Source organism: Macaca mulatta, chromosome 4 (assembly GCF_049350105.2).
Source record: "Macaca mulatta isolate MMU2019108-1 chromosome 4, T2T-MMU8v2.0, whole genome shotgun sequence".
Lineage (NCBI taxonomy): Eukaryota > Metazoa > Chordata > Mammalia > Primates > Cercopithecidae > Macaca > Macaca mulatta.
The window spans coordinates 98,745,436-98,761,228 of record NC_133409.1 but is presented as its reverse complement, the minus strand read 5'-3'; the positions used below and the strand labels follow the sequence as shown (position 1 = coordinate 98,761,228).

The following is a 15,793-nucleotide window of genomic DNA, read 5'->3' as shown; positions in this document are numbered from 1 at the left end:
TACCTAGCAAATAGAAAATAAAAAAAAATCAGAGGTTGCAATCCTAGTCTCTGATAAAACAGACTTTAAACCAACAAACATCAAAAGAGACAACAAAGGCCATTATATAATGATAAAGGGATCAATTCAACAAGAGATAACTATCCTAAATATATATGCACCCAATACAGGATCACCCAGATTCATAAAGCAAATTCTTAGAGACCTAGAAAGAGACTTAAACTCCCACACAATAACAATGGGAGACTTTAACACCCCAATGTCAATATTAGACAAATCAATGAGACAGAAGGTTAACAAGCATATCCAGGACTTGAACTCAGCTCTGCACCAAGTGGCCCTAACAGACATTTACAGAACTCTTCATCCCAAATCAACAGAATATATATTCTTCCCAGCACCACATCGCACTTATTCCAAAACTGACCACATAGTTGGAAGTAAAGCACTCCTCAGCAAATGCAAAAGAAAAGAAATCACAACAAACTTTCTCTCAGACCACAGTGCAATCAAATTAGAACTCAGGATTAAGAAACTCACTCAAAACTGCACAACTACATGGAAACTGAACAACCTGATTCTGAATGACTACTGGGTAAATATGAAATGAAGGCAGAAATAAAGATGTTCTTTGAAACCAAAGAGAACAAAGACAACATACCAGAATCTCTGGGATACATTTAAAGCAGTGTGTAGAGGGAAATTTACAGCACTAAATGTTCACAACAGAAAGCAGGAAAGATCTAAAATCGACACCCTAACATTACAATTAAAAGAACTAGAGAAGCAAGAGCAAACAAATTCAAAACCTAGCAAAAAGCAAGAAATAACCAAGATCAGAGCAGAACTGAAAGAGATAGAGACACGAAACACCCTTCACAAAAAAAAAAAAAAAAAAAAAAAAAAAAAAAAAAAAAAAACAGTGAATCCAGGAGCTTTTTGAAAAGATCAACAAAATTGATAGGCTGCTAGCAAGATTAATAAAGAAGAAAAGAGGAAGAATCAAATAGACACAATAAAAAATGATAAAAGGGATATCACCACCAATCCCACAAAAATACAAACTACCATCAGAAAGTACTATAAACACCCCTATGCAAATAAACTAGAACATCCAGAAGAAATGGATAAATTCCTGGACACATACACCCTCCCAAGACTAAACCAGGAAAAAGTTGAATCTCTGAATAGACCAATAACAGGTTCTGAAATTCAGGCAATAATTAATAGCCTACCAACTAAAAAAAGTCCAGGACCAGATAGATTCACAGCCGAATTATATCAGAGGTACAAAGAGGAGTTGGTACCATTCCTTCTGAAACTATTCCAAACAATAGAAAAAGAGGGAATCCTCCCTAACTCATTTTATGAGCCCAGCATCATCCTGATACAAAAGCCTGGCAGACAGACAACAAAAAAAGAGAATTTTAGATGAATATCCCGGATAAACATCGATGCAAAAATCCTCAGTAAAATACCTGCAAACCAAATCCAGCAGCACATCAAAAAGCTTATCCACCATGATCAAGTTGGCTCCATCCCTGGAACGCAGGGCTGGTTCAACATACACAAATCAATAAAGATAATCTGTCACACAAACAAACAATGACAAAAATCACATGATTATTTCAATAGATGCAGAAAAGGCCTTCGACAAAATTCAACAGTGCTTCATACTAAAAACTCTCGATAAACTAGGTATTCATGGAATGTATCTCAAAGTAGTAAGAGCTATTTATGACAAACCCACAGCCAATATCATACTGAATGGGCAAAAACTGGAAGCATTCCCTTTCAAAACTGGCACAAGACAGGGATGTCCTCTCCCACCACTCTAATTCAACATATTGTTGGAAGTTCTGGCCAGGGCAATCAGGCAAGAGAAAGAAATAAAGGGTATTCAATTAGGAAATGAGAAAATCAGATTGTCCCTGTTAGCAGATGACATGATTGTATATTTAGAAAACCCCATCGTCTCAGCCCAAAATCTCCTTAAGCTGAGAAGCAACTTCAGCAAAGTCTCAGGATACAAAATCAATGTGCAAAAATCACAGCATTCCTTATACACCAATAAGAGAGCCAAATCATGAGTGAACGCCCATTCATAATTGCTACAAAGAGAATAAAATACCTACGAATCCAACTTACAAGGGATGTGAAGGACCTCTTCAAGGAGAACTACAAACCACTGCTCAATGAAATAAAAGAGGACACAAACAAATGGAAGAATATTCCATGCTCATGCATAGGAAGAATCAATATCATGAAAATGGCCGAACTGCCCAAGGTAACTTATAGATTCAATGCCATCCCCATCAAGCTACCAATGACTTTCTTCACAGAACTGGAAAAAACTACTTTAAAGTTCATATGGAACCAAAAAAGAGCCCACATTGCCAAGACAATCCTAAGCAAAAAGAACAAAGCTGGAGGCATCACGCTACCTGAGTTCAAACTACACTACAAGGCTACAGTAACCAAAACAGCATGGTACTGGTACCAAAACAGATATATAGACCAATGGAACAGAACAGAGCCCTCAGAAATAACACCACACATCTACAACCATCTGATCTTTGACAAACCTGACAAAAACAAGAAATGGAGAAAGGATTCCCTATTTAATAAATGGTACTGGGAAAACCGGCTAGCCATACGTAGAAAGGTGAAACTGGATGCCTTCCTTACAGCTTATACAAAAATTAATTCAAGATGGATTAAAGACTTAAATGTTAGACCTAAAACCATAAAAACCCTAGAAGAAAACCTAGGCAATACCATTCAGGACATAGGCATGGGCAAGGACTTCATGACTAAAACACCAAAAGCCATGGCAACAAAAGTCAAAATAGACAAGTGGAATCTAATTAAACTAAAGAGCTTCTGCACAGCAAAAGAAACTACCATCAGAGTGAACAGGCAACCTACAGAATGGGAGAAAATATTTGCAATCTACCCATCTGACAAAGGGCTAATATCCAGAATCTACAAAGAACTTAAACAAATTTACAAGAAAAAAAACAACCCCAACAAAAAGTGGGCAAAGGATATAGACACTTCTCAAAAGAAGACATTTATGCAGCCAACAGACACACGAAAACATGCTCATCATCACTGGCCATCAGACAAATGCAAATCAAAATCACAATGAGATACCATCTCACACCAGTTAGAATGGCAATCATTAAGAAGTCAGGAGACAACAGGTGCTGGAGAGAATGTGGAGAAATAGGAATGCTTTTACACTGTTGGGGGGACTGTAAACTAGTTCAACCATTGGGGAAGACAGTGTGGTAATTCCTCAAGGATCTAGAACTAGAAATACCATTTGACCCAGTGACTGCATTACTGAGTATATACCCAAAGGATTGTAAATCATGCTGCTATAAAGACACATGCACATGTATGTTTATTGTGGCACTATTCACAGCAGGAAAAACTTGGAACCAATCCAAATGTCCATCAATGATACACTGAATTAAGAAAATGTAGCACCTACACACCATGGAATACTACGCAGCCATAAAAAAGGATGAGTTGATGTCCATTGCAAGAACATGGATGCAGCTGGAAACCATCATTCTGAGCAAACTATCACAAGGACAGAAAGCCAAACACAGCATGTTCTCACTCTTACGTGGGAATTGAACAATGAGAACACTTGGACACAGGGCACGGAACTTCACACGCAGAGCCTGTGTGGGGTAGGGGGCAGGGAGAGGGATAGCTTTAGGAGAAATTTCAAATGTAAATGACAAGTTAATGGGTGCAGCAAACCAACATGGCACATGTATACCTATGTAACAAACCTGCACGTTGTGCACACATACACCAGAACTTAAAAGTATAATAAAAAATAGAACCATATTATGCTACTACAGACAAAAACAAGGAAAAAAATCACTCAGTATCTTTAGCTACCAAGACACAAAGTCAGGTCTTACAAGATACATCCCCCAAAGAGAAACTTAACAGTTCTACAACACAACAGTAAATATTTCACCAGGAAGTTATTTTCCAAAGTAATTGTACAGAAAACGGTCTTATGAAATCAGAGGTACAAATGACGAGCCTGGGCTTCAATTCATGAAAGCACTCACTGCAAACTTTCAGCCATCCTGCACGGCACACCCCAAAGCCAAGTATATTAACACACAGACCTCTTTAACACAATGATGTGCTTTGTTTTTATTATGCTTTGCAGGCAGCGTTATTTGGAGTAATTGTGAAAGTTCACAGTGCAAAAAACATACACGGAAGTAACGGTGGTCAGTTACTCTTTTTAAAAAGTCTTTTGCTTTCCATAAAAATAGTTTAAATGAAAGACGCAAAATTCTCCAAAAGGTTGAGTTCATCATAAAACTAATTTTGACAGTCATGTCTCTGGATTAGTGGGTTCTTGGTCGTGCTGACTTCAAGAACGAAGCCGTGGACCCTTGCCATGAGCACTACAGCCCTTAAAGATCATGCGTCTGGAGTTGTTCTTTCTTCCCGGTGGATTCGTGATGTCACCGGCTGTAGAAATGAAGCTGCAAACCTTCACAGTGAGTGTTACAGCTCTTAAAGGTGACATCAACCCACATAGCCCACATAGTAACCTCCAGCAAAAAAATCTGTTGTAAAGAAACAAAAAAACAAAACGTCCTCTGAATGGAACTGGACGCGACTGGGTGGTTGCTGTGTAGCTGAGGCAGCCTGCTTTTATTTCCTTATCTGGCCCCACCCACCTCCTGCTGATTGGTCCCTTTTACAGAGAGCTGATTGGTCTATTTTACAGAGAGCTCATTGGTCCATTTTACAGAGAGCTGATTGGTCCGTTTTGACAGAGTGCTGATTGGTGCGTTTACAATCCTTGAGCTAGACACAGACTGCTAGACAGTAAAGTTCTCCCAAGTCCACAGCAGGTTAGCTAGATACAAAGTACCAATTGGTGTATTTACAAACGTTGAGCTAGACACAGAGTACTGGTGTATTTTACAAACCCTGAGCTAGACACAGAATGCTGATTGGTGTATTTACAATCCCTTAGCTAGATATAAAGGGTCTCCAAGTGCCCACTAGACTCCCAAGCCCAGCTGGCTTCACCTAGTAGATCCTGCACCAGGGCTGCAGGCAGAGCTGCCCGCCAGTCCCGAGCCGCGCCTGCACTCCACAGCCCTTGGGCGGTGGATGGGACGCTGTCCTCGGGCCACACAGGAGCCCACCATGGAGTGGGGGCTCCAACATGGCGGGCTGCAGGTCTAGAGCCCTGTCCCACGGGGAGGCGGCTGAGGCCTGGTGAGAATTCGAGCGTGGTGCATGCTGGTCGTCAGTGCTGGGGTATCCTGCGCAACCTCCGCAGCTGCTGGCCTAGGTGCTAAAGCCCCTCACTGCCCTGGGCTGGCAGCGCCGGCCGGCCGCTCCCTGTGCGGGGACGCCAAGCCCGCGCCTGCGCCTGCGGGAACTTGCGCTGGCCCTCCAGCGCCAGGCGCAACCTTGGTTCCCGCCAGGGCCTCTCCCTCCACACCTCCCCTCAAGCAGAGGGAGGCGGCTCCGGCCTCAGCCAGCCCAGAGACGGGCTCACACAGTGCGTGGCGGGCTGAAAGGCTCCTCAAGCGCCACCAAAGTGGATGCCAGGTCGAGGAGGCGCCAAGAGTGAGGGCTGCTATCACGTTGTCTCTTCTGTTATAGCCTTACAACTTCAAATAAATATGTACAGAGCAGTTTCTAATCATTCTGTGCGGAGCAACATATACTGATCTTTGCAAGTTACAAAAAGTTTTGATTTTAATCTTGAAAATTCATTTGAAGCACATGTGGTTCATTTCGAAGTCCTAGTTTTATGCATTTCACAGAAAAGTGAAACATAAATTTCTCATGGCTTCTCCGTTCAGCTTTACACCCCTGCTGTGTGGTGCCAGTCAGTGCTTGGCGAAAAATGATTTTTGCTTTTTAAATGACATACCAGTGCTACAGACAGTTGAGTGCTTTTAAATGTTCTGCTCCTTTCTACGACTTGAAATAGTGCAAAGCACCAAAGAAAGAAATCTTACAGTAGAATGAAAATGACAGCAAGATATGGGCATCCTAAAGCAGAAGTAAAAGAAATTGCCTCCTTGTTTCACTGTTTATTTTCTGTATAAAATAAGTACCCCATTTTACCTTTTGTCACTAATTTATATGGAGAAAAATATACCCAAAGGCTATTTTATTGGTGGAAATATTTAAAAAGGAAAGAAACATTAGCCCTATTTTCATATTCCTCTATTGACTTAGGTAAGTAAGTTATCTAGGCCAGACATAGTGTCTCATGCCTGTAATCCCAGCACTTTGGGAGGCTAAGGCGGGAGAATCACCTGAGGTCAGCAGTTTGAGGCCAGCCTGGCCAACATGGCGAAACCCTGTCTCTACTTAAAAAGGAACACAGAAATTAGCCAGGCATGGTGGTACACGTCTGTAATCCCAGCTACTCAGGAAGCTGAGGCACAAGAATCGCTTGGACCCAGAAGGTGGAGGTTGTGATGAGCTGCGATTCTGCCACTGCACTGCAACCTGGGCAACAGAGTGAAACTGTGTTTCAGAAAGAAGGAGGAGAAGGAGGAGAAGGAAGAGAGGGAGAAAGAAAAAGGAGGAGGGCCGGGCGCGGTGGCTCAAGCCTGTAATCCCAGCACTTTGGGAGGCCGAGGCGGGCGGATCACAAGGTCAGGAGATCGAGACCACAGTGAAACCCCGTCTCTACTAAAAATACAAAAAAAAATTAGCCGGGCGCGGTGGCGGGCGCCTGTAGTCCCAGCTACTCAGGAGGCTGAGGCAGGAGAATGGCGGGAACCCGGGAGGCGGAGCTTGCAGTGAGCCGAGATCGCACCACTGCACTCCAGCCTGGGTGACAGAGCGAGACTCCGTCTCAAAAAAAAAAAAAAAAAAAAAAAAAAAGAAAAAGGAGGAGGAGGAGAGGAAGAAGTTAAAGATACATTTTAAAGATACATTTTATCCTTTTAAAGATACATTTTAAAGATACATTTTAACATCAAAGTTAATAATTTCAAGCACAGTATATTCATGTAATTTTATATTAATATTAACAGTTACTTAAAATAGTATCTGATTTTAATTATGTATACCTTTCAAAAATTAGTAGTAGCAGTGAACAAGTCAAAAGATGCTCAATTTGGTCCAAAATTTGAGAAACATTCATCAAAATGTGATATTTTAAAACTATGAAATTATTTTTAAAGTTGATAAATCACAGTTTTATTAAGGGTTTCTGGAAAAATCAGCTGTCTTAACATAGGTTGGTGCAACATTTTGGAAGGGCAATTTGGCCATCTAACAATTAAAATCACACCTTGCAACTGGGAGAGGTGGCTCACACCTATAAACCCAGCACACTGGGAGACCAAGGAGGGAAGATCCTTGAGCACAGGAGTTCAGACCAGTCTGGGCAACATAGTGAGACCCTGCCTTTACAAAAAAATAAACAAAATTAGCCAGGCATGGTGACACACATGTGTAGACCCAGCTACTCAGGAGGCTGAGATGGAGGATTGCTTGAGCCCGGCAGATCCAGACTGTAGAGAGCTGTGATCATGACATTGCACTCCAGCCTGGGTGACAGAGCAGGATCTTGTCTCAAAAAAAAAAAAAAAAAAAAAAAAAAAAATTACACACTGCTCTTGATCTAATAACTCCTCTTTAGGGAATTTGTTCCATGGATATAATCACATACGTGCACAAGGAAGGTCACTGCATCTACATCCTTTTTAATAGTTAAAAAAATGAAATTAACCTAATTGCTCACCAATAAAATAATTAAATTATCTTGCGTTATACTGTGGAATACTACACAGCCATTAGAAAGAATACTGACATGAAAAGATTTCTAAATTAACTATTAAGGGAAAAAAGAAAGGTGAAGAACTGCCCAAGGGGAGGTATGAGCTGATTTGTTTCTGAAAGTAAGAAGCTGATATAACCATAAATGTTTATATATGAAGAAAAAAATTATTAAACGACAAGCAAGCAACTGTTAATATTCCTGACTGTAGTGAATGGGATGGAACTAGAGGTCAGAAATGGAGGAAGAAAATCTTTACTTTTTATTTTATGTCTTCCTTTGCTGCTTGAAATTTTTACCACAAATAGAGATTATGTTTATAATTTAAAAAGTAATAACACCTGATTCTCAATCATAGGGACTATTGAAACCATGGACATTTGAAACTCACAGATGAACATTTTAAATGGCTCTCTTCCCTCTCCATTTACCCTTACATGTATAAAACGAAAAATGCCTTTTGTCATAGCAGATAAATACAGGAAAAGTTTTAAATTGTCTTCCTTCTATCTCTGCATACCTCTTCTGATACAGCTGTTAATAAGTAATTATCCTCAGCAAGTAATCATTATCCTCAGCAAGTAATCTTGCTAAAGAATGCACAAGGAAGGGATTGGAAAATGCACATTTATTGAAAACATAACCACTATGTGCCAGGCATTGAACTAGGGTTTAGGGTCCAAATGATTCACAAAACAAATGCTTGGGATAATTAGGATGATCTGAAGAAATTATGAAGAGTTAGCTCTAATTGTTTTAAAGTTGTGTATGCCCATTGCTGGATGGAGCCAGAAGGAAGCTATTCAGGCATTTTTTATGAAGTTGGTGAAGGAGACATAAGTTGAAGAAAAAAAAGAGAAGACAGAATTAGACAACCACAGGTCTAGAACTGTATAATCTGAAAGGCCCTGGAGTGATAGTTAGAAATGCAGATTTCCAATGCCCAACCTCAGTCTACTGAATAAGACTTTCTAGAGGTGTGTCCTGAGAATCTGCATTGAAGTCAAATTGTCTAAGTACACTTTATAAAACTAAGTTTGAGAAGCTCTGCTCTAAGGTTATTTCCACTCTGAAGAATAAGTCCTATCTGGAGATACTCTCCTTATGTTTATTTTCTCCTTAGATTTCTAGGAAGGTGTTAGGGCCCATATTAGGGAGTGAGCTAGATGTTAGGGAAAAAACTCAATCTGTGCTTTTTAAAATTTTGCCATCTCTCTTACATTTTGTTACAATATAGATTTTTAAAATCATCTCAAAGGATTCTAAATTTCCATCCAATTGTTTCCTTAACATGATTATTTTCTCAGTAGCTTCATCATGAGTTTTTCCCTTAAGTTTGTGAAAGAGAAAGCTAGAGACCATGTATTTGCAGTTCATCTGTTATAATGTAATAACTGAGCATACATCTTGTCTTCTTTTGATTTTACTTGTGTTATAAATTTGATTATAGATAATTTTGTTGATAAATCACAGGTCTCCTAAAATATTTGAAAGACTATTATGAATAAGGTCCTAAAGTTTAGAAGGCATCTGATCTCTCTGTAGAGTCTAGATTATTTTAGATAACAATGAGGATAAGTATAAATCAATATATGACTGCCAAGTATAAACAGAATTGAATCTAGTTTAATGTGCATTTATCAATTACTTATTATACTGCAATTTGCCAAAGGATATTAGAGGAGGTAAGCTGGTTATAAGATACAGTTCTACCCTCGAAGGGCTTACAGGATGTTGAACAAGGCTCATCCATAGACTAACTTTAATAAAAGGCAAAATGACAGATTCCAAATAAAAATGCAGTAAGTAGTAAATCTAAACAATAGGAACTTTGGAGAGTGACTATTTGTGGTAACCTAAGGAAAAGCAGAACAAATAAGTCAAATCTACTCTGTTTAGAGGTGTTGCATCCAGATTATACTCCACCAGAGCACACCAGAGAAGACTTCACAGAGGAGCCTGGTTACAGAGAAATTCACAAGGATGAGGATTTGACGAGAGGAACAATGAGTAAGATAATATTTTTGTAAGGCTGGGGGCAGTGGCTCACACCTGTAATCCCAGCACTTTGGGAGGCCGAGTGGGGTGGATCACCTGAGTTCAAGAGTTTCAGGCCAGCCTGGTCAACATGGTGAAACCTGATCTCTACTAAAAATACAAAAATTAGCCCGGCTTGGTGGTGGGCGCCTGTAGTCCCAGTTGCTCGGGAGGCTGGGGCAGGAGAATCGCTTGAACCTGGGAGGCAGAGATTGCAGTGAGCCGAGATGGAGCCACTGCACTCCAGCCTGGGTGACAGAGCGAGACTCCGTGTCAAAAAAAAAAAAAAAAAGAAAGAAAGAAAGAAAGAAAGAAAGAAAGAAAGAAAGAAAGAAAGAAAGAAAGAAAGAAAGAAAGAAAGAAAGAAAGAAAGAGAAAGAAAGAAAGAAAAAAAAAAGGATATTTTTGTAAAGATGTGATAATGTGATAGAGGGTAAGCACTTGGTGGGAACAACAATTCTGGCCCGATACATGAGTAGAATACTACTCAAAATGATATTATTTACATTATTATTATTGTTGTTACATTGAAGAACATGCCTATAAGAATCACAGAAACCAGCAAAACTAAGAAGGTGATGTCCTAAAATGGGAAGAGACCTGGGAATTTCCAAGTTTGTCACATCTGCACAGTATTATTTCTTTAAAAAGCCAAATGCCACAAAAGTCGTATCCTCTAATTTTTTTAATAACCTTGAATTTCTGATGAGGTAAATGAGACACAGTGATTAAAGTTTAGAAATATAGGAAAAGAAAGGCACTTTAAAATATTTCTCTTTGAATCTTCGGAGAAATGCTGTGAACCAACTCCAGGATTCTCTACAGAAACAGGCTGGGCATAGTGGCTCATGCCTGTAATCCCAACACTTTGGGAGGCCGAGGCAGGCTGATCATTTGAGATCAGGAGTTTGAAACTAGCCTGGTCAACATGGTGAAACCCTGTCTCTACTAAAAATACAAAAATTAGCCTGGTGTGATGGTGGGTGCCTGTAATCCCAGCTACTTGGGAGGCTGAGGCAGGAGAATCGCTTTAGCCCGGGAGATAGAAGTTGCAGTGAGCAGAGATCGGGCCACTGCACTCCAGCCTAGGGAGACAGAGTGAGACTCCATCTCAAAGAAGAAAAAAAAAAAAAAGGAAAAAAAATGTATACCACATTTATGCTTCCAAGATTTTATTTTGCTTTATTTCACAATTATTTTCATCTTGGTTAAATTAGAAGTCAGGATAATTGAGGCTCTATTAAAAGCATTTTCTTTAAATGTTATTCTCCTTATTTGCATTTGGCTTTTCCTCAAATAGAAAGGAAAAAGATATCCAAATAGACAATTTTTAAAAATCCTTCCTTATTTAATTAACTGTTCATATAAATATATATAAATATATATGCTATCCTTTTTTGTTTTCTGGGAAAAACTCAAGGGCTACAACTAATCCTCTTAAATGTGAGTCCCATGTTTTCTCTGCTTTTGGAATCACTTCAACACGTGGCACAGCACCTGCCTTAATGTTTTTAACATTATATTGACTCCTTTTGCTGTTCCTCTGGAAGAAAATGTCTTCCATGGAAAAGTGTGGTGTCTAACCTATCCCAATAGCGCTTTAACCCATGCTCTTTCTCTTTGCATCTGTGGGCACAGCACTGGTTCCCAGACTCTGGGGATGGGGGTGGGGGGTTTCCACTGGACCAAACCCAGGATAGACTCCGTCCCCCACTTCTGAGATCCAGAGGCTGCTTGTCTGTGGCTGGGCTGCCCAGCCCTTTGGAAGAGAGTAGGCTGATGGAGCCTCCTCGAAATCAGGCAGCAGTGCCCGTGCCACGGCCTCTGCAGGACAGACTCCACCATCCCCGGGGTGGGTTTCCGGAGCCCCGCGCCCCGCCGCGCCCGGGAAAGGCTCCAAAATCTCTCGGCCCGGAGGCCCCACGCGGCCTCTGCTCACAAGCGGGGAGTCGCAGCCACGCTACAGCTGGCTTGATCCTCAGTGCTGGGTGGAGAAACCGCGGCGGCAAACCCCGGGCCTGCAGCTGCTGCGTGTCGGCGTTGCTGGCTCGCGGGCGGCGACGGCTCCCGGACAACAGAGGACGCGAGCAACCCGCGCAGCGCCCAGCAGGGCCTTGGCAGGGTGGAGAGGCGCAGGCTGGGTTAGCGGAGCAGAGCGGACCGATCTGGTGCCCTTCGTGGCCCCAGGCCTGCGGACCTTCTGTGCTCCCCGGCCCAGGGCGAGAGCGGGGGAAGAGACAAACAGTGCCCCGATAGTGGCGCGCGCTCTCCGCCATCCCCGGGCCTCACGCTTTCACCTCGCGTGCTGGGGCGAGGGCGGGGCTGCGTGGTGTACTGGGTCGGGGGTAGGGAGGACCTGCCAGGCCTTAGCCCTGAGCTATCGGTCATCCGCTAACGCCGCGCTTCCTGAATCCCTGGCTTGGACCCGAGGCTCTGCGCCGCTTGTCTGTAGCAGACACAACCCAGCTCCCTTACTGTTCTCAGGCCCTGCTATTTCAAGAATTCCAGAAAAAGAGTGCACCGGCGTGTGCGGGCCGGTGCTGCCCGGAAAACCCGTGAAGCAGGCACGCACGGCCCGGATGCAAGCACATCTGTCCCCTCCCCCAAAGGTCTCCCCAGCTTTATTGATCGCGTGGGTGGGGGGTAGGGATCTAAATTTGTCTCCCAGATTTTCTCTGAAATCGAGTCTCTTGGGAGTGAAGGTCCATATGATTATACCACGTCCATAGCAGTCGCGTTGTGTTCAAAATGGGCATGGGTGCTCGCGGCGCGGATACTGAGTTCCCCAGAGACGCGGAGTCTTTTGCCCCAGGGGCTTATTCTTGTTTTCTCAATGGAACAGGTCTTCGAATTTCCCCAGGAACATCTCAGTAAGTAGGGGTGTGCGTGTTTGTGTGTGTCAGTGTGTGTGTGTAAATGGTTCCTATGAGCTGACAGTTTGGTATTTAAAGAACAAATGGACATAGGCACAGAAGTCATGCCTTTTCCATGGATAAGATTGAGATTTTCTGAGATTTCCAAGACAAGGTTGACCTGTCACGGGATAGTATTTTCAATCCTTCTCATTTAATTAAAAAAAAAAAAAAAAAAAAAAAAAGCCTGCACTTCTGTAGATTTTTGTTGGACATTCTTGTTAGTATCTTAGATTACTATGATGTTCTAAGTTGAATATAGGCATGAATTTTCATAATAGAACACTTGTTATATCATATGTATTCCCATTGCAGGTCATTTTCCCACCAAACTGTAAGCTTCTTCAAGGCAGGAAGACCTTTTATTCGCCTCTGACTTGTCCCAAACCAAGTAATGCCTGCAAATATCAAGTACCCAATAAATGAGTGTTAATTACACCACTCACCCCCAATCCTTTCATTTCCTGTAGGCTCTAAATATTTCTGTGTGTGCAAAGGAGTAGCAATGGAGGAATGTGGAGATAGGGTTCACAGATACCAAATAAAAGTAAAAGACATGGCCATCAATGCTGATGGATATTTACCAGATAGTAATGGTGCTCAGAATCAGTTTGCTAATCAAGTCTCCTTAGTTTTAGGGTTGTTATGTGGAAGAGGTAGGAATGACCTACAGTATCAGGCAATTCTCTTAAAAATCAATATCTGGATATATATCTCTCCCACCCCTCAACCACCATTTTTTCTTCCTTTCTATAGATTAGGTATGGTGTAAACCATTATACTTACAGTGGAAATGAGCTTGCTAACCTGTGATACCTTACCAGTCCTTGGATTTACTGGTACATTTGGCTAATCTCATATTTCCCTTTTTACATTTTTCACTGGAATCCTAAGATAACATAAACTGGTGAAACCTGGTTTAGGTATCTAAAATACTTAACTTGGGAAAGTGAGCTGCAAATATTAAAAATCATTAGCTGCCTTAATTGTTGCTTTTTCAACTCAGTGATACCATTATATCCTCTCTCCTCAGCCTTTGAACGTACTTCCTAGTCTCTTCCATGAGTAAACATTTGAAGATTAAACATTTGAAGATTCTACCTTGTTAATATGTAATATTAACTGATACTGTTTTTCATAAGGGGTTTAGCTGTGCCTGGTCACCTTATATAATGCTGCTTTAAAAACATCACCATCACTGATGCGTTATAAAACATTTATTCTGGACAACATAGTATGCAGAACACTTTCCATTAATTACTAGAAATCTCTTGAAGAGGACACTGCCCACAATGGGAATTATTTTTATTTTAGATGCTTGTACTAGAAAAATATACTTCACTCAGAGTAAATGATAAGACTGGGTGCCTCATCAATATCATGGTTTCTAAATTTCTGTAGACCATTCAGTTGTGACAGGTCTAATGCTCTAACGGTAACAAAATATTAGTTTTATTAAGAACTTTAGGGTTAAGCTCTTGGATTTTTGTAGCACCTCTTCTACTCTTTTGTTCAAGTGCCAAGTATTAATTCCTTTCAGCTTGTAAGTAAAATGTGGTTCAGAATGCTACCTCTATTTGTAGCATTAGGAAAAAATGCTGTATTTATAATAATTCTCCACAACATTGGTTTATTTTAGCATCAATTTCCTCTCCTCCGTTATGATTTTTAATGGAGTCCTTATTGGTGTTTTTTTTCTTGACCTACTTTCTTTTCAATAGCTTTCATATATAGCCTGTTTTCATTGTTGGTGATTTCTGTAGAGTCTAGTAGAGTCTAAATCACGGTGAAACAGAGTAGTTAGTTATTACTTATTGTAGAAATGTTTTCGTGGTTTAAAAATCATCTGGTCTGTTCATATTCTGACTTCTTTTAAACTATGCTTTTCATGAATTTGCTTCATTCTCCAGACTGAGGATTGAACCTCATTCTGCTCTGACCCAATTGTTCTTTTCCTTTGTTGCCTCCACCCCCTAGAGAATGTGTTTCCAGGGGACAGGCGTTCTTGGGGCTGAAGAGGAGGAGAGTCAAGTGAGACGAGATCTGGTACCTCACGCACTAGATCCCTCCTCTCCGGCCTGGTGAGAAGTCAGAGACAATTTTGACAGTTCATAGTCCTGCCTCGGCTCTCACGCTTGCGGTCCATGGGCGGGTTTTACCTTCTCTCTCTTCCTCTGCTTCTGGCCTGCTTACAGGCCAACAGCAAATGCAGCCATTGCCCGAGGCCACTCAGAACTCTCCCTGTGCCATCCTCTTGGGGAACAGGAGGATATGTCCGTAGAAGACTTCGGGGACTGGGGAAAGCCACGCCAGGATCGGGACGCCGGAGAGGGTCGCCCCTCCCTAGGCTTTTTCCCGTCGCGGCGCCCACGTGACCGAGAGCAGGCCTTCACCAGCCCGCCCCTTTCAGCCGCTACTGCCCACTTCCCGCTCGGGGTAAGTAACCGCGGTTTTCCGCACCGCCCCAACCCCGCCCTTCTCCTTTCCCCTTGCCTTCACCTCCCTCGGGCTCTCTCGCGCCACTCTCCCCACCCCCCTATCTTCCCCATCGGGCCCTTTGTACGTGCTCGGCGGCGTGCAAGCGCGCCTGGCACGTGACCCCGCCGAACGTGGCATTGTGTTATCACGTGACCCAGGTGCGTACGCGACGGAGCGGGGTGTGAAGATGGCGGACGAAGAGGCCGAGCAGGAGAGGTTGAGTCGCGGCGAAGGCGGCTGCGTCGCGGAGCTGCAGCGCCTGGGCGAGCAGCTCCAGGAGCTAGAGCGACAGCTGCGGGAGAGCCGGGTACCGGCCGTGGAAGCGGCCACCGACTACTGTCAGCAGCTGTGCCAGGTGAGGGCGCCCGGTGGTCCCCTCCCCCTTTACCCAGCTAGAAGGGGAAGAGGGCGAGCGAGCGCCAGGCGGCCGAGAGGTGGTCGCCGCTTCCTTGGCATCATCGGCGCCTCCGCCCGGGTGGGAGCGGTAGTAGAAGGAAGGCGCCTTTGTGTGGCTGCAGTTGTGGCGGTTGTTGTCGTCTGCAGCTCCTGGCTG

General features: G+C 42.6%; 2 protein-coding genes across 2 annotated transcripts in view; both read left to right on the top strand.

Moving 5' to 3' along the window:
• Positions 1-5,298: 5,298 nt before the first annotated feature.
• On the top strand, positions 5,299-15,283 carry LOC144340610 (uncharacterized). Its single transcript, XM_078001036.1, has 4 exons — positions 5,299-5,467; positions 9,728-9,823; positions 11,651-12,720; positions 15,028-15,283. The coding sequence occupies exons 1-3, from the start codon at positions 5,299-5,301 to the stop codon at positions 12,577-12,579; spliced, it is 1,194 nt and encodes a 397-aa protein (XP_077857162.1). The 3' UTR covers positions 12,580-12,720; positions 15,028-15,283.
• Positions 15,284-15,400: 117 nt separating this feature from the next.
• ZNF292 (zinc finger protein 292) overlaps positions 15,401-15,793 on the top strand; it is a 104,442-nt gene continuing 104,049 nt past the window's right edge. Inside the window, exon 1 of the mRNA XM_077999684.1 lies at positions 15,401-15,595. Coding sequence (XP_077855810.1) covers positions 15,428-15,595 — 168 coding nt within the window. The 5' untranslated portion in view covers positions 15,401-15,427. The remainder of the gene's footprint in view (positions 15,596-15,793) is intronic.

What these genes read in the sequence shown, in the direction of transcription:
- LOC144340610 (XM_078001036.1), top strand. Translation starts at nt 5,299, where the DNA reads ATGCTGGTCGTCAGTGCTGGGGTATCCTGCGCAACCTCCGCAGCTGCT. An exon ending in CGCTGGCCCTCCAGCGCCAG is followed by an intron (nt 5,468 to 9,727) that starts GCGCAACCTTGG and finishes TGTTGCATCCAG; the next exon opens with ATTATACTCCACCAGAGCAC. An exon ending in TTTGACGAGAGGAACAATGA is followed by an intron (nt 9,824 to 11,650) that starts GTAAGATAATAT and finishes CCTCGAAATCAG; the next exon opens with GCAGCAGTGCCCGTGCCACG.